This window comes from Labrus bergylta, chromosome 13, assembly GCF_963930695.1.
Source record: "Labrus bergylta chromosome 13, fLabBer1.1, whole genome shotgun sequence".
Taxonomy (NCBI): Eukaryota; Metazoa; Chordata; class Actinopteri; order Labriformes; family Labridae; genus Labrus; species Labrus bergylta.
The window spans coordinates 22,345,742-22,363,795 of NC_089207.1; the positions used below are offsets into that span (position 1 = coordinate 22,345,742).

The following is an 18,054-nucleotide window of genomic DNA, read 5'->3' on the forward strand; positions in this document are numbered from 1 at the left end:
AATACACCTGACCATGTTAACACCTCCCACTGTAATACACCTGACCATGTTAACACCTCCCACTGTAATACACCTGACCATGTTAACACCTCCCACTTTAATACACCTGACCACCTGGTGGAAGTGATGTCATAGGTGATGTCACCAGGTGTAGTGTATCTGTGTTTTTCTGGCAGAGACCCCAATGAGCCGGATCGACTCCTCAGAGGACTGACAGAGAGAACCACGTTCATGGAGTTCACATAGCACCTGCTCCTCCTTCTCCTCCTCTTCATCCTACTCCTCCTCCTCCTCCTCCTCCCCCTTCTCCTTCTCCTCCTCCTCTTCATCCTACTCCTCTTCCTCTTCCTCTTCATCCTCCTCCTCCCCTTTCTCCTCCTCTTCCTCTTCATCCTCTTCCTCCTCCTCCCCCTCCTCCTACTCTTCCTCCTCCTCCTATTGCTCTTCCATCATGAGACCGGTAACACACACGCACTGATGGAGAGATGTCAGAGCAGTCTCTGTCCAGCAGGGGGCGCCTCCACTGATCACACAAACCGGACCTGTAGCAGGAAACAATGAGCTCCTCCTTTGATGGGAGTCCCGGGCTGTTTCGTGTACTGGGATACATCTTTTAATGTTATTCAGTTATTATTATATAAATATCAATAAACTGATCTGTAATCTGTGATCAGCTGATCTCTACGCAAGCTAGAGGACTCCATGTCCCAGAGATCTCTGCGGCTCGGTGGTCCAGGGTGGACCCCAGAGGTGGGCGTGTTTAGTTCGCAGCATCCTGATCGATTCACGGGACTCTGCCGGTTTTCTATCCGCTGGAGGAGCTCTGTTTCTCCCGTTAACCGCTCCGTACTGTTTGTTTGTCTTCGGTTCTTGTCTCCGTGATTACCGGACAGGTGCGGTGATGGTGGACGCAGCGGAGTGCGGGGTGTGCGGGGTTAAGGTGATGTGTCGCTTCAGGCCGCTGAACGACGCGGAGCGGAGCCGCGGAGACAAAAACATCCCGAAATTTAACGGCGAGGACACGGTGGTGGTGGCGGTGAGTGAGCACTGAGAGCTGGAGGGTGTTTACCGGCACACCGGCACACCCTCCATCCGTGTGCAGGCAGCACACACAGCACACACAAAAACAACAACAACACACACACACACACACACACACACACACACACACACACACACACACACACAGACAGACAACGCACACAACAAGAGACGATAATGAGATGATGAGTCAGATCTGATGAGGGCTGACAGCCCCCCCCCTCCCCCCCTTGTAAGGAGACGTTCATGTTTGATTTTAATGGATTCATTACGTTTATTTTAAAAACTGTATTTTCAGGAAAACTCAGAGATCCGAGATCATGATTCAGTAAAAATGACCAAGACTCAACCTCGGTCCTCATTTGGTCACTCTTTGTGTGTGTGTGTGAGTGTGAGTGTGAGTGTGTGTGTCTGCTTTTGTCTGTGTGTGTGTGTGTGTGTGTGTGTGTGTGTGTGTGTGTGAGATGATGAAAGAAGAACTATTCTTACATAGAAACCCTCTGTATGGCGGTGTAGTCATCCTGAAGTCGATCTGAAACTAAAACACAGGACAAACTCTTTATATAGGCTAACACACAGACACACACACACACACACACACACACACACACACACACACACACACACACACACACCGTCTTGGCAGGAATCACATGACTTCACAGAAACGCACCAGTTTCTTGTAAACCGTCCTTTTCACTTTCACTTTCACACAGAGTGTGTGTGTGTGTGTGTGTGTGTGTGTGTGTGTGTCTGTGTGTCTGTGTGTGTTGGGGAGGGTCATATAAAGAGTGTCAGGTCTACTTGCTTTAGTTTTCTGTAGGATGGCGGAGCAGCAGGAAGCTTCAGGTCAGTCTGATTCTCTTCATTCAGATATGTTTAGATTCATCAGCATGTTAGCATCACATGCTAACAATTAAAACACAGTCCTGTTTCATTGTTAAGTTTGTGTAAAACCAAATGTTCTGTGTTTTATGCTCTATTTTCTATGCTCTATCAGCGTAATTGTATTACATTTTATTTTCTATATAGCGACAGATCACAAATGGAGCGTAGCGTTAGTTCAGGCAGGCCACTGAGTCACACTCTACTATCATGCCAGCTGGTTTGCTTCAAATTGGCATATTGGCCAAATAGTACATACACCGCCCTATTTCAACTGCTATAGCCGGCCTACTTTTGCTGCTCCCTCTGCAACCTGCATTTGCAAGCGCATTTGCGTCCCTCCTCCTCCCAGCTCCTCCTTTTCTGCTGTTCTGACTTCATTAATGTTGTGCTTGTCATTGATGCTCTGTTGACGTTTGCTGCATATCTCCCTGCCTTATAGCTTAAAATGTCCTTCTTGACAAAGTGGTCCTGACTGAACAGAAGTCATTCAAGGATACCTTTCCTATAGAACAGGTTTATACCTTGTCCTTTTATTAAACAAACTAAAGTCTCTATGGTTGCGCCTTTACTATTCTCCTCTGCTATCTGTATCACGCATGGCGGAGTTCGGCCCCGATGCACGCACGCACTCGCGCACACACACACGCGCGCACGCACACACACACACTCCCACCAGTGGACAGAGAGCGCATGTCGGAAAGTATGTCACGTCAACCACCTGAAACGCAGACAAAAATATCTATGTTCTATCTTCTAAGCTCTATGTTCTGTTTTCTGAACTTTGTGCTCTGTGTTCGCTGTTCAATGTTCTATGCTCTATGTTCTATCTTCTAAGCTCTATGTTCTATGTGCTGTGTTCTAAGCCCCTCCCTCCTGACTTACAGTTTATCTGTGATTTAGGTTCTTTAGTCAGAAACATTTGATTTATATCTTTGGGGCCTCACACCTGTCTCCTCAGGTACGGGCAGCTCTGTGGATCCAAGTGACAAGTCCACAGGGGAGCCGAAGACACCATCATCAGACCCACAGGTGAGTTTATACTTTGTGCAGTTCACAAAAGATACTCGGCCAATCAGATCACAGCTGTACAGACAGCCTGTGAGGTAGGGACGGGTAGGTCTTCTAAATATGGTGAACCGGATTCTGCTGACACTAATGAGAATTCTCTCCATGCTGCCTTAAATGAGACCCCTGGTGGACAGAGTTTTCACATCTACTAAATGTACTGCTGGATTGATCATTGCAGTCTGGTGTGCCTGCACTCACAGGTGTGCCTGCGCTCACAGGTGTGCCTGCGCTCACAGATGTACCTGCGCTCACAGATGCGCCTGCAGCCACTATATAAGACCCCAACTCATAGTTGTGGATGTGTCAGGTCTCCGTCTATCCTGCCCTGCATTCCTGAGCATGTCAGACGTTGTTTATTTATCTTCTGTTTGTTGAACCTGTTAGCTTGAAGTATTACAAACCTTACCTGTGTCTTCATTTCATTTGGGACTCTTAGGGGTCAGCCCGTTCTGAAGAACCTGACACGTTTTAATAACACTAAAACTTATTCATGTCACTGATGAAATATGAATTATTAATCACAATTATTATTGATTTCTGTATCTGAAGAGGGGCAGTGTTAGTCCCTCTGCCAGATGTTTGAGGCGTCTTTGAATCAAATATTGAAATATAAGCTAAAAGAAGTCCAACACAGGGTCAAGTTAAAGTTACCACGGGGAGGTAAATACACCATATTCATCTATTATTATAATAATATGAATAACTCTTTGTGGTCCTCAGGTGGACTCTGACTCTCCTACCTTACAATGTCCACACTGTGGAGGTCTGATCAGACAAGATCCCCCTGTGGACGATGCAGAGATGACGGTGTACTACTACTACCATGATCAAGACTTAACTCAGGTGAGGGGGATTTACCTCAAAGATCGATTAGAGGGTAATCCTGGTGGGCTGGGTCTAAAGTCAAAGTTTCAATTAATTGAATAAATAACCCTAGCCATCTTCCCAACCTGGCTGTGTCACCATGGTAACAGACTCTAAACTCCTCACCTCGTCTGTCTCAAGTAATGTTCACTTTTAAATCCTCTGTAAAGTGTTGTCAACATGCTAACAAAGATTACATATAACATGCTAACAACTTTTAAAGCTAACATGTTAACAAAGATTAAAGCTAACTTGCTAACAAAGATTAAAGCTAACATGCTAACAAAGATTAAAGCTAACATGCAAACAAAGATTAAAGCTAACTTGCTAACAAAGATTAAAGCTAACTTGCTAACAAAGATTAAAGCTAACATGCAAACAAAGATTAAAACTAACATGCAAACATATTAGAGCTAACATGCTAACAAAGATTAAAGCTAACATGCAAACAAAGATTAAAGCTAACTTGCTAACAAAGATTAAAGCTAACATGCAAACAAAGATTAAAGCTAACATGCAAACAAAGATTAAAGCTAACTTGCATCAAAGATTACAGCTAACATACAAACAAAGATTAAAGCTAACTTGCTAACAAAGATTAAAGCTAACTTGCATCAAAGATTAAAGCTAACTTGCTAACAAAGATTAAAGCTAACATGCAAACAAAGATTAAAGCTAACATGCAAACAAAGATTAAAGCTAACTTGCTAACAAAGATTAAAGCTAACTTGCTAACAAAGATTAAAGCTAACATGCTAACAAAGATTAATGCTGCGTTCCAGTTGATCTCGGAAGTCGGAAATTCCCAGTTTGGAATTACGACTTGGAAACTCGAAGAATTTTCAGTAGCCTGAGTTCAGATCCAATATGGCTGCTATGCGTATCGACAGGTATTTTTAAGCTGTAACTGTTGAGTTTATTAGCAGCTTAGTCGTCTTATTGTGTCATTAAATCAATCACAGTGATGTTATCGTGCAAGTTCTCTCTGTGGAGGTGTTTTCATGAAACTATCAGGTAGTGTGTTGTTAACGTCTGGTATTAGCTTACAAAACAAAGGTACCCCTGGACGCGTCCATGTTGCTTTTCCGACTTGCAACTGGAACGCAGTTTACTTGGGTGTGATGTCATTCCCAGTTCTGACTTCCGAGTTCGTGGCATAAAGCTAACATGCAAACAAAGATTATTAAAGCTAACTTTCTGACAAAGATTTAAGCTAACATGCTAACAAAGATTAAGGTTTACATGATAACAAGGATTAAAGCTAACATGCTTCCAAATATTGAAGCTAGCTTGCTTCCAAAGATTTAAGCTTGTTAGCTAACAAAGATGTCTTTCCTGTTTGTTTCAGATGAAGGCGGACCTGAAGGAGCTCAAAGGCGTGATGCCCGAACAACAAATTAACAGTAAACAACTTCCTTTTTTACAAGTACTCCTCCTGTTACTCCTCCTTTAATTACTCCTCCTGTAGTGACTCCTCCTGTAGTGACTCCTCCTTTAGTTACTCCTCCTGAATTTACTGCTCCTGTTACTCCTCCTGTAGTGACTCCTCCTGTAGTGACTCCTCCTGTTACTCCTCCTGTAGTGACTCCAGTAATTACTCCTCCTGTAGTTACTCCTCCAGTAGTGACTCCTCCTGTTATGCCTCCTGTAGTTACTCCTCCTGTAGTGAATCCTCCTGTTACGCCTCTTGTAGGGACTCCTCCTGTTACTCCTCCTGTAATTACTCCTCCTATAATTACTCCTCCTGAAATTACTCCTCCTGTAGTGAATCCTCCTGTTTCGCCTCTTGTAGTGACTCCTCCTGTTACTCCTCCTGTCATTACATCTCCTATAATTACTCCTCCTGAAATTACTCCTCCTGTTGTGAATCCTCCTGTTACACCTCTTGTAGTGACTCCTCCTATAATTACTCCTCCTGTAGTGACTCCTCCTGTATATAATAATTCCTCTTGTAGTGAATCCTCCTGTAGTGACTCCCCCTGTAGTGACTCCCGCTGGAGTGACTCCTCCTGTTACTCCTCCTATAATTACCCCTCCTGAAATTACTCCTCCTGTAGTGACTCCTCCTGTATATAATTACTTCTCCTGTAGTGACTCCTCCTATAATTACTCCTCCTGTATATAATTACTTCTCCTGTAGTGACTCCTCCTACAATTACTCCTCCTGTAGTGACTCCTCCTATAATTACTTCTCCTGTAGTGACTCCTCCTGTATATAATTACTCCTCCTGTAGTGACTCCTCCTATAATTACTCCTCCTGTAGTGACTCCTCCTATAATTACTTCTCCTGTAGTGACTCCTCCTATAATTACTTCTCCTGTAGTGACTCCTCCTGTATATAATTACTCCTCCTGTAGTGACTCCTCCTATAATTACTCCTCCTGTAGTGACTCCTCCTATAATTACTCCTCCTGTAGTGACTCCTCCTATAATTACTTCTCCTGTAGTGACTCCTCCTGTATATAATTACTCCTCCTATAATTACTTCTCCTATAACTACTCCTCCTGTTGCTTCTCCTCGTGGTGATATGAATGTCTGCGCTGTGTGTTGGTGCAGATGCTGAGCGTCTGGTGAATAACTGCATCAACCAAACTCCAGCTGAGAAACAACCCCTGTTAGAGCTCCTCCAATATCTGAGACCTCTGCACCAGAAACCTGACAAAGGTAATGTTTACTTTCAATCTTCATGAGTCACATCACTCAATTGTGACTCAGCTGTCAGTCACATGACTCTGCTGTCAGTCACATGACTCTGCTGTCAGTCACATGACTCTACTGTCAGTCACATGACTCTGCTGTCAGTAACATGACTGCTGTCAGTCACATGACTCTGCTGTCAGTCACATGACTCTGCTGTCAGTAACATGACTCTGCTGTCAGTCACATGCCTCTGCAAACAAATCAATCAAGAACTTATAAAAACCATAAACTCATACTCCAATGTCTCCGACTATACAATAAACTGGAATAAATCCACCACCTTAACAATAAATGGAGAAACCACTCACGCATTAAATTCTCCGCCAAGCTGTTAGAGGTGTTCCATCTAAATTTCACCCCACAATTGAAAACAATACAAGATGACTTAAAACGATGGATGACAATCCCACTTTCAATTATAGGACACATTGCTACTATAAAAATGATGATACTACCAAAACTCAATTACTTATTTACAATGTTCCCAATCCAACCTACAGCAAAATGGTTTAAGACATTGGATTCAATAATAACAGCATTCTATTGGAAAAACAAAAAATCCAGAATAAAACTAACTACATTACAACAATCAAAACTTCAAGGAGGCCTAGAAGCGCCAAACTTTCATCACTATTACCTAGCAAACCAGTTACAATACCTTATCAAATGGATCCACACAAACCATCACCCATGGCTGGACATAGAGCAAACCGAATGCAACAACAAATTCAAAGACCTACCGTTTATCAGTGAAACAATCAAACATCACACCTGCTTCAAAAACACTGCAATCGCAATAACTCTGACAGCTTGGTGGAAGGTCAACAAAATTAAAAACACTGCATTCTCACCAACAACTCACACGCCCATATGGAACAATCCTGACTTTCAGGAAATAAATCCCCCCTCTCAGGCACTAAATGTAAAGAAGAAGGAATCCCACATCTCCAGCACATCTTTGACCAAAATGAACAATTTCTCCAATATATCCAACTACAACAGTCAATCAAGGCAAAAATAAAGATCACCAGCACTCACCTAATCCAACCATCACTACTGGACAGCATCAACAAAATAGCACAATCTAAAAAAACACTCTCAAAATTGTATAAGCTTATATCTTCTTCCGATGATGCACCTCATATAAAGCTTAACAAATGGGAAACAGACCTCGACATCCACACTGACAATCAATCTTGGAACAAAATCTGCAACAACATTTTCATCATGTCCAACAACACTAACACACAGCTAATACAAAATCACCCACAGAACACATCTCACGCAACACAAGGTGCACATCATGGGACTAGCTGAATCAGACATTTGCACTCACTGCACATCCAACACAGCCGAGGACCACCGCCACGCATTTTGGCTCTGTCCACCAATTCATAACTTCTGGAAAGAAATCACCACCACACTATCCCGACTCTTTGGCTGAACATCCCTCTATCCCCCTCTGTTTGCATTCTTGGCAATCTAGATGAACTTAACACAAACTCAAAAGAAATCACAATACCCCTACTCTCACTATCGCCAAGAAAACAATACTGCTCAACTGGAAATGTAGGAAAAAGATCAGCACATTACAATGGTAAGACCTCCTTATGCAACAAATATCAATGGAACAACAATCAGCCACACACAAATACCAACTCCAAGAATCCAACAAAATATACTCCACAATTCTCACTACCAGTTTGATGCCGGAGAGTTAATGCCATCGCAGAAACAGGCAGGTAAACGAGGAGGAGAGAGGAAATTAGAATAACAACAATTTTCATATCATTAACAAACAACATGTACTTGGTAATCATCATGTTTGCACCCATACAAAGGAAAACAAACAAACAAATAACACCAAAAATCCCCACCATGCGTACAACTTAACCAACCAGTTTTATTTCACATAATTGTGTTGCTACACTGTTCTCATGTTTTTCTCTGTCCTGTATGCTTTTTTTTGTGTGTGTGTTTTGCTTTTTGTTTGTTTGCTTTCTTTGTTTTTGTTTTGGTCTGCTTGCAAAACTGTACCATACCACAGCTCCCCTCTTGTTTGTATGTGCTTGCCTCTTCTTTTTATGTATGTATGCACTTCAAAAAAAAAAAGGAAACTGCATATGTCACCCCTATTTTAGTATGTTGCTAACGGCATGCTAAGGGACGAGTGATATGCAGTATGTATATTTTGAGTATGCAGTATGTTGTATTTGATTTGGGACACAGTCGAGGTTAACAGGAAGTGGCAGGGCAGCCAATACGGCACTGAGCTGAATCATCATCATTAACCTTCTTCTATTGAGAAAACATGAAGTCTTTCTGTTGATGAACTCGACTTCCTGGATTGTCATAGTTTAAATGTTTGTTCCCTCAGAGAGGCAGACCGCCTCCTCTACGTCATCCAGTTTGTACCTTTACAGAGTGAAGGTGTTCTCCGTGGTGGCTGGGCAGACCTGTGGGGCTGATGATGTCATACTGGAACAGGTGAAGAATGGATGGCATTTAACAAATGTGGAGACAGCCACAGACCAACAGGACTGTGACATCATCATCCTGTTCTGTCCAATCACGTCTCATGTTGGAACAAATGTTGACGCCGCCATGAGAAAGATTTCAGGTAAACCTCAGATGACTTGAACAGCCTGTACGGAGAACATTTAGGCGGGCGGGGTTTCATGAGTGTATAGTAGACTTGAGTGAACCTGATATCCTGTGACGTGTTGGCTGATGGTCGTCCTCTGTGTCTCCTGTTTGTCTCTTTACTGCTGTCTTCAGGGGACAAACCCGTTGTCCTGGTGGTGATGCATCACACACGACACGCGGACTACTCTGTGGACAAGAAAAAATGGAGCAACACATTTAAGAACGTTGTCCTTGATGTTCACGTTCTCTTCCATGAGACCCAGCAGGGATTACTGAAGTGTTCCAGGAACGACGACGCCATCCATCAGATAAGGAAAGAGTTAAAGAAACACAGTAAACATAGATTTCTTACTGATGATTAAAAGATGAACTCTCAATGAAACCATGATGACATTACTGTTGCTGTAAAAATGAGGTTCAAAATAATAAAAGACCTGAAACTGAACTTTTGTTTCTGCTGTTTTTCTCAAACTTATTTTCTAAAACGTCTCTGTGTCAAAACAATGACGCCCGAACATGTGTCCACCAGCTCGGTATAGATTACATACAGGTGTAGTAAGATGATGACACACCTCCCACTGTAATACACCTGACCATGTTAACACCTCCCACTGTAATACACCTGACCATGTTAACACCTCCCACTTTAATACACCTGACCACCTGGTGGAAGTGATGTCATAGATGATGTCACCAGGTGTAGTGAATCTGTGTTTTTTCTGGCAGAGACCCCAATGAGCCGGATCGACTCCTCAGAGGACTGACACAGAACCATGTTCATGGAGTTCACATATCACCTGCTCCTCTTTCTCCTCCTCTTCATCCTACTCCTCCTCCTCCTCTTCCTCTTCATCCTCTTCCTCTTCATCCTCTTCCTCCCCTTTCTCCTCCTCTTCATCCTCTTCCTCTTCCTCCTCCTTCCCCTCCTCCTACTCTTCCTCCTCCTCCTATTGCTCTTCCATCATGAGACCGGTAACACACACGCACTGATGGAGAGATGTCAGAGCAGTCTCTGTCCAGCAGGGGGCGCCTCCACTGATCACACAAACCGGACCTGTAGCAGGAAACAATGAGCTCCTCCTTTGATGGGAGTCCCGGGCTGTTTCGTGTATTGGGATACATCTTTTAATGTTATTCAGTTATTATTATATAAATATCAATAAACTGATCTGTAATCTGTGATCAGCTGATCTCTACGCAAGCTAGAGGACTCCATGTCCCAGAGATCTCTGCGGCTCGGTGGTCCAGGGTGGACCCCAGAGGTGGGCGTGTTTAGTTCGCAGCATCCTGATCGATTCACGGGACTCTGCCGGTTTTCTATCCGCTGGAGGAGCTCTGTTTCTCCCGTTAACCGCTCCGTACTGTTTGTTTGTCTTCGGTTCTTGTCTCCGTGATTACCGGACAGGTGCGGTGATGGTGGACGCAGCGGAGTGCGGGGTGTGCGGGGTTAAGGTGATGTGTCGCTTCAGGCCGCTGAACGACGCGGAGCGGAGCCGCGGAGACAAAAACATCCCGAAATTTAACGGCGAGGACACGGTGGTGGTGGCGGTGAGTGAGCACTGAGAGCTGGAGGGTGTTTACCGGCACACCGGCACACCCTCCATCCGTGTGCAGGCAGCACACACAGCACACACAAAAACAACAACAACACACACACACACACACACACACACACACACACACACACACACACACACACACACACACACACACACACACACACACAAACAAGAACACACACACACACAGACAGACAGACAACGCACACAACAAGAGACGATGATGAGTCAGATCTGATGAGGGCTGACAGCCCCCCCCCCTCCCCCCCTTGTAAGGAGACGTTCATGTTTGATTTTAATGGATTCATTACGTTTATTTTAAAAACTGTATTTTCAGGAAAACTCAGAGATCCGAGATCATGATTCAGTAAAAATGACCAAGACTCAACCTCGGTCCTCATTTGGTCACTCTTTGTGTGTGAGTGTGTGTGTGTGTGTGTGTGTGCTTGTATGTGTGTGTGTGTGTGTGTGTGTGTGTGTGTGTGTGTGTGTGTGTGTGTGTGTGTGTGTGTGTGTGTGTGTGTGTGTGTGTGTGTGTACTTGTGTCTCTGTGTGTGTGTGCTTTTGTCTGTGTGTGGGTGTGTATATGTGTGGGCTTGTGTGTGTGGGTTTGTTCTCTGATGTTTTTTATATAGTTGCCATGACGACAGACATCTTATGAACCATCAGCTGTATGTTTGTTTGTTGATCATCAATACTCTCATGATTAAAGTGACTTTAAGGCTTTTATTTTGACGGTGTGTTTTAGGGGAAACCGTACGTTTTTGACCGAGTTCTCGCTCCGAACAGCGAACAGGTTCAGGTGTACGACACCTGCGCCCGGCAGATCGTTAGAGGTGAGTCAATAAAGGTCACGTTAAATACACGTTTAAAAAGTGTAAAGAGTCATTAAAAACAAACAAAACAACATTATCTCTGATGTGTGTGTGTATCTCTGATGTGTGTGTGTTGTGTGTATCTCTGTTGTGTGTTTATTATGTGTTTATCTCTGATGTGTGTGTTGTGTGTGTGTATCTCTAATGTGTGTCTATCTCTGATGTGTGTGTGTGTGTGTGTGTATCTCTGATGTGTGTGTTGTGTGTGTGTATCTCTAATGTGTGTCTATCTCTGATGTGTGTGTGTGTGTGTGTGTGTGTATCTCTGATGTGTGTGTGTGTGTGTGTGTATCTCTGATGTGTGTCTATCTCTGATGTGTGTGTGTGTGTATCTCTGATGTGTGTCTATCTCTGATGTGTGTGTGTGTGTGTGTATCTATCTCTGATGTGTGTGTGTGTGTGTGTGTGTGTATCTCTGATGTGTGTCTATCTCTGATGTGTGTGTGTGTATCTCTGATGTGTGTCTATCTCTGATGTCTGTGTGTTGTGTGTGTGTATCTCTGATGTGTGTGTGTGTGTATCTCTGATGTGTGTGTGTGTGTATCTCTGATGTGTGTGTGTGTGTGTGTGTGTGTGTGTGTGTGTGTGTGTGTGTGTGTGTATCTCTGTTGTGTGTATCTCTGATATGTGTTTGTTGTGTGTGTTTTTCAGATGTGTTGGGGGGTTATAACGGGACCATCTTTGCGTATGGTCAAACGTCTTCTGGAAAAACCCACACTATGGAGGTCAGTCTAATCCACCCACTTTTACTAGACCCTAGCCAGACTCTACCAGGACCCTACCCGGACCCTACCCGGACCCTACCCAGACTCTACCCAGACCCTACCCAGACTCTACCCAGACCCTACCCAGACTCTACCCAGACTCTACCCGGACCCTACCCAGACCCCACCCGGATCCTACCCAGACTCTACCCAGACTCTACCCAGACCCTACCCGGACCCTACCCAGACCCTACCCAGACTCTACCCAGACTCTACCCAGGTAGAGGACCCTACCCAGACTCTACCCAGACCCTACCCAGACCCTACCCAGACCCTACCCAGACCCTACCCGGACTCTACCTGGACCCTACCCAGACTCTACCTAGACTCTACCCGGACCCTACTCAGACTCTACCCAGACCCTACCCAGACTCTACCCAGACTCTACCCAGACTCTACCCGGACCCTACCCGGACCCTACCCAGACTCTACCCGGACCCTACCCGGACTCTACCTGGACTCAACCAAACTCTAACCAGATTTTTTTCATTTTTAGTGTTTCTATTGTGTTTCATGTTTTTTGTTTTCAGGGTTTAATCATTTTTGTCACAAGTATTTTGTCAATTTTTATTTTTTCAGGGAAGCCTGCACGATCCCCGTCTGATGGGAATCATTCCTCGTATCTCCAGAGACATCTTTGACCACATTTACTCCATGGATGAGAACCTGGAGTTTCACATTAAGGTGAAGATGTCATCTGTTCAGACAGAAGAGACAGGAAATCCCTGATCAACATAATGTGTTTTTTCATCCATTCATCCATTTCCTTCCGATTGTCCGAGGTCGGGTCATAGTGGCAATGAAGTTATCCCAGACTTCTCTCTTCCCAGCAATGTTTTCCAGCTCCTCCTGGGGGATTCTGAGGCGTTCCCAGGTCAGATGGGATAGATAATCCCTCCAGCTAACTCTGAGAGGTCTTTTCCCAGTTGAACATGCCCAGAAAACCTCCAAAGGGTGGCATCCATGAGGATCCTAATCAGATGCTGAACCACCTCAGCTGGCTCCTTTCGATGTGAAGGAGTAGCAGCTCTACTCCGAGCTCCCCCTAAAAGTCTGAGCTCCTCCCCCTCTCCCAAAGGCTGAGCCCAGACACCTTCCAGAGAAAAGTCATTTCAGCCGCTTGTGTCCGCGATCATATTCTTTCGGTCACTACCCAAATCTCATGACCACTGGTGAGGGTTGGTGCAAGGATCTACCAGGCTCAGCTTCCTCTTCACCATACTGGTTTGGCACAATGCCTGCATTACTGCTGACGCTGAGCCAGTCTGCCTGTCAAACCCACAGATCGTCTTAGACTTGCAGGGCTTCTTTGGGGGGACATGGAAGTATGCTCATAAAGTCTATTTGTGTTTTGTGGACTTGGAGAAGGCCCCAGTCTGTGTCCTTCAGGGGGATCAAGTGTGGGTTTCTGTGGAAATATGAGTTCCCTGTCTGACCAAAGTGAGAGCGTGTCAGCATCCTCGGCCCAAAGTCAGACACCTTCATAGTACGTGTCGGCCTCTGCCAGGGTTGCACCTTGTCATTGATTCTGTTTGTGATTTTCATGGACAGGATCTGAAGGTGCAGCCAGGGGGAGAAGGGTTTCCAGTTTTATTTGCTACCTCATGCTGGGACATCCAGCAGGCATTGGGGCACTTTTTAGCCGAATGCAAAGCGGCTTGGATAAGGGTCAGCAACTACAAGTCCGAGGCCATGGTTCTCTGCTGGAAAACATTAGATTGCTCCCTCTGAGTTGGGAGTGAGTCCTTGCCCCAGGTGAATGAGTTTAAGTATTTATGGGTCTTGTTCAAAGCAAGGGTAAAGAGCTGGTCCACTGTCCCACGGCCAGGACAGAATCTGCATTGTTCCTCCTATATCCGATTCAGAATCAGATTCTTTATTGTCCCACAAGGGGAATTTTTTTTTGCAGCAGGAGCACACAGAAGACAACAAACACAAGAACATCACTGTAAGATCTAAATTATAACAAATATATCAATATAAAACATTGCAATAAAATCAGTCGAGAGCTCGTACCAAAATGGGAATTCCTACCCAGTTATGTAAGTGCAAAGAGGAGGCCTGCAAATGTGCAGTTCAAGAGCAAAATGAGCAACCCGAGGGCTAATTGCTATTTAGTATATTAATCACAACAGGGCCAAATGAGACCTGGAGTCTTTAAGTTTTTCTCAGAGGAGCCCTAAAACGATGACCTGAGGGTAAAAGCTCAAACTCAGTTTGAAGTGGGGGATTTGAGCAGACCAGTACATCCTTAGTTCTCCTCAGGACTTGCTTGTTATAATTGTCATGGGTGTGAAAAAAATCAGGAACTGGACCCAAGTGCAGAATAAAACTAAAACTATTTATTTAAACAAAAAGGCAACAGGCCAACAAAAACGTACTTTCTACCAAAAAGGAGTCACAAGGTCAAAAACTGGCAGGCACGGGTAAGTAGTACAAACAACACCCCCAAACAATATCCAAGAACTAACCACAATGAACTGACAACATGAGGGAAGGAACAAATAGACAGGGGTAATCACACAGGTGAGGACAATCAGGGCAATCAAGACAGGAGGGAAACACACAGAGGCAGGAACAAATACAAGACTAGAAACACGACAAGAGCTACAACATGAATCAAGGAACACAAATGACAGAGAACTTAAGAATGTAACAATATATACAGAGTAGAACATAACAGGGACACAAGGATACAAAATAACACAGGAAAAACTAAATACTAATCTAGGAAACACACAAGGGAAACAAACACCAGGGAAGAATGATACTAAAAGAAGGTGAATAAATCTAAACTCTGAAATACAAAACTAAAACAGACCAAATTATGACGGGATCAGGCGCCAACAGGACAGGAGCCGGACAGCTGAGGTCTAATAAACCCTCCGCGCAGGGGTCAAAGGGTCGCAGGTGAAGAGGCGTCAGGCACCAGCAGGTAAACCAGGGTAAATAATAGGTCAGAAGCCCAGCCTGACAGTCCCTGATATTTTGCTACTTGTCTGAGGTTCGACAGTCGGTTGGAACCTCCCTTCCAGGACCCTAGAGTAGACTTTTCCCAGGAGGCTGAGAAGTGTAATACCCAGTTAATAGGAGCACACCCTACGGTCCCCCTTTTTAAAAATTGGACTTTCACTCTACAGGCACTGCCTCAGATCTCCACACATCATTTAAGAGACGTGTAAGCCAGGACAGCCCAACAATGTGCAGAGCCTGGGTGTGTTATCCACACCTGGTGCTTTGTCACTGAGGAGCTTTCCAACTGCCTCAGTGACCTCTGCCAAGGTTAATGGTACGACTTCCCCCAGATCTTCAGACTCTGCCTCCCCTTCAGAGAACGTGTTGGTAGGGTTCAGGAGTTCATCAAAGTATTCCTTCCACCACCCAACAATATCCCCAGTCAAGGTCAGTAGTTCTCCACCCCGCTGATAACAGTGGGGGACACACGCAGGGGAAAGTCCAGCTTTTCCCTCTTGAGGGGTTAGTTCTTCTTTAGCCTCCAACACGCAGGTTTTTGCTTCCACAACCACTGATGGCACAGCTCTACAATCCACCTGATCTGATGAAAGAATTGCAAAGTAAATGTAGTAATTTTATTAGAGAGATAACCCCTTGAGATTAACCATCTTGTTATCAAGGTCCTTACAAATGTAAAGACAAGAAGGAACATTAGAAGAAAAACCTTACAGAACAGTAACCTTTCGCACATACACAGAAAGCACTCCCAACCCTCCCTCACTTACCAGCCCACCTAGAAATGCAAATATACATACGAAAGTTATATCAAATAAGAAAAGAATCTCTGTGAGCTGGGCAGATTGTTCCAGTTTGACGGGGACTTAAATTGAAAGGCAGATCGTCGAGTTTCTTTATAAATTCTCGGAACAAACACTGCTGGTAGCGCTCCACCTCCTGCACCAACCTTGGCTCCTTCCTTGTCAGAGAGGTGACGTTCCATCCCCCAAGAACCAGACTGCATCGCTCCTTTTTCGCCTGCCACCCGGGTTACCATGCACCTGACCCCCATGCCTCTCCCAGCAGGTAGTGGGTCTACAGGGTGGCGGCTCCATATTGTTTCTTTCTCAGACTGGGCACCATGAAAGTAATCCTCAGGGGTTTATTTCCTTTCAGAACTCTTAAGTGTACGAATGACTAAGAAACGATTTTGTGTTTCTATCTGTGGGGTCAAACTCTGGAAAAACTTACATTTAGAACTCAAACAAAGTACAAACATGAAATATTTTTTAAATATGTATGTAAGAAAAATATCTTCACAAGGTACAGGGAGGAAGAAGGGGTGCACAAGACTACAAGGTGTCTGCAGGGATTAATGTTTAAATCTTGCTGCTGTTTTCTTTTTTTTATTACTTTTTTCTTTTCCTTTTTGTTGCTGTTGTTTTTGTTATTGTATTATTTCGAATCTTTAGGTCATTTATATATTTATTTATAAATTTACATTAAAAAGACACATATATGAACTCTAAAAATACATTTTCATATTATATTATATTATAGTCATAATTTGCAAATATAATACAAGATAGCTGAATAGATGGAGAGAGGGTGGGATTCAATAAGTGTTTACTTCTTCCCACCCCTTTACGGACATGTAATTTAAGATAGCTTCATGTCCAAATTTTGTATTTTTTTCTGAATTATACTTTCCACTGTTTGTAATTATTTTCTGTCTGTTTTCTTTTTTATGTTCACCTTTGTATTATTTTAAATGTTCGGAATAAACAAATCAAATCAAGCCTGGCCAATAGACACTTGCCTTTGAGTGTCTGGTGGTCAGGCTAAATGATGATTGATAAAGTGAAATATTAAAATTGAATGTTCTCACTTGTTTCTGTTCTGATGTTAAACTGAAACTAAGAAATGACAGACCCACAATTTAAATTCATTCAATGTTAGACCTGAGGGGCCTCTGTAGCTTGTTTAGATTCTCTTCAGTATGAAATGTTTTGATATAAAGAGTGGAATCTTTTGATCAGACGTCCTGCAGGGACTCAGCATCAGCAGGCAGCGAGGAGTTCAATGACCCATCTGTTCTCCATATGTTCACTAGCTGCTCCACATATACTGTAAATATCAGTACAAGTATTTTTACCATGTCAGATACAGTTACCAGGAGTTATTATTTATCATTTTTACAGCCTGGACTTTCAATGCACAGAAACATATTTAATCATGATTATAACAGTTTAACGGTTTAAATAAAATTAGCAATGTATGTTTTATTGGTGCTGTTACTAAAATGTGCCCAAATTTAAAAATAAAAGGGTAACTAATTTCAACCATTTAGGATAACCAATAGAAACATGTCTCTTTTTTTGCAGGTCTCCTATTTTGAAATTTATCTTGATAAAATTAGGGACTTACTGGATGGTGAGGATAATATTTAATGCATCTACATTACTTAATCATTTTTTTCACTGATGGAAAATTGCAATGAAATATTTCATTCATGTTTCAGTGTCAAAGACAAACCTGGCTGTTCACGAGGACAAGAACAGAGTTCCTTTTGTGAAGGTATTTACCTTTCAATGTTTAATATAGAATAATGTCACGTATTTATGCAGTACTGCATTAACAATACATGTATTGTAGTATCAGTACTGTTGTATCCGTACTGTAGTATCAGTATTTT

The 18,054-nt window shown here is 43.4% G+C and overlaps 2 protein-coding genes across 2 annotated transcripts in view; both read left to right on the plus strand.

The window, feature by feature from the left end:
* Positions 1–1,753: 1,753 nt before the first annotated feature.
* LOC136181335 (uncharacterized) lies at positions 1,754–9,654 on the plus strand. The gene is made up of 7 exons (XM_065962623.1): positions 1,754–1,890; positions 2,888–2,958; positions 3,718–3,840; positions 5,210–5,264; positions 6,420–6,527; positions 8,941–9,183; positions 9,342–9,654. Exons 1-7 carry the CDS (start codon positions 1,866–1,868, stop codon positions 9,569–9,571), a joined length of 855 nt encoding a protein of 284 aa, XP_065818695.1. The 5' UTR covers positions 1,754–1,865; the 3' UTR covers positions 9,572–9,654.
* Positions 9,655–10,223: 569 nt separating this feature from the next.
* Positions 10,224–18,054, plus strand: part of kif5c (kinesin family member 5C) — a 26,197-nt gene continuing 18,366 nt past the window's right edge. The window contains exons 1-6 of the mRNA XM_020641069.3: positions 10,224–10,757; positions 11,517–11,604; positions 12,295–12,368; positions 12,987–13,091; positions 17,744–17,792; positions 17,881–17,936. Of these exons, the coding sequence (XP_020496725.2) occupies positions 10,623–10,757; positions 11,517–11,604; positions 12,295–12,368; positions 12,987–13,091; positions 17,744–17,792; positions 17,881–17,936 (507 nt within the window). The 5' untranslated portion in view covers positions 10,224–10,622. The remainder of the gene's footprint in view (positions 10,758–11,516; positions 11,605–12,294; positions 12,369–12,986; positions 13,092–17,743; positions 17,793–17,880; positions 17,937–18,054) is intronic.

Excerpts from the sequence above, each read along its gene's own strand:
- LOC136181335 (XM_065962623.1), top strand. The coding sequence starts at position 1,866 with ATGGCGGAGCAGCAGGAAGCTTCAG. Across the intron at positions 1,891-2,887 it reads GGAGCAGCAGGAAGCTTCAG|GTACGGGCAGCTCTGTGGAT; the intron begins GTCAGTCTGATT and ends CTGTCTCCTCAG. Across the intron at positions 9,184-9,341 it reads CGCCATGAGAAAGATTTCAG|GGGACAAACCCGTTGTCCTG; the intron begins GTAAACCTCAGA and ends TGCTGTCTTCAG.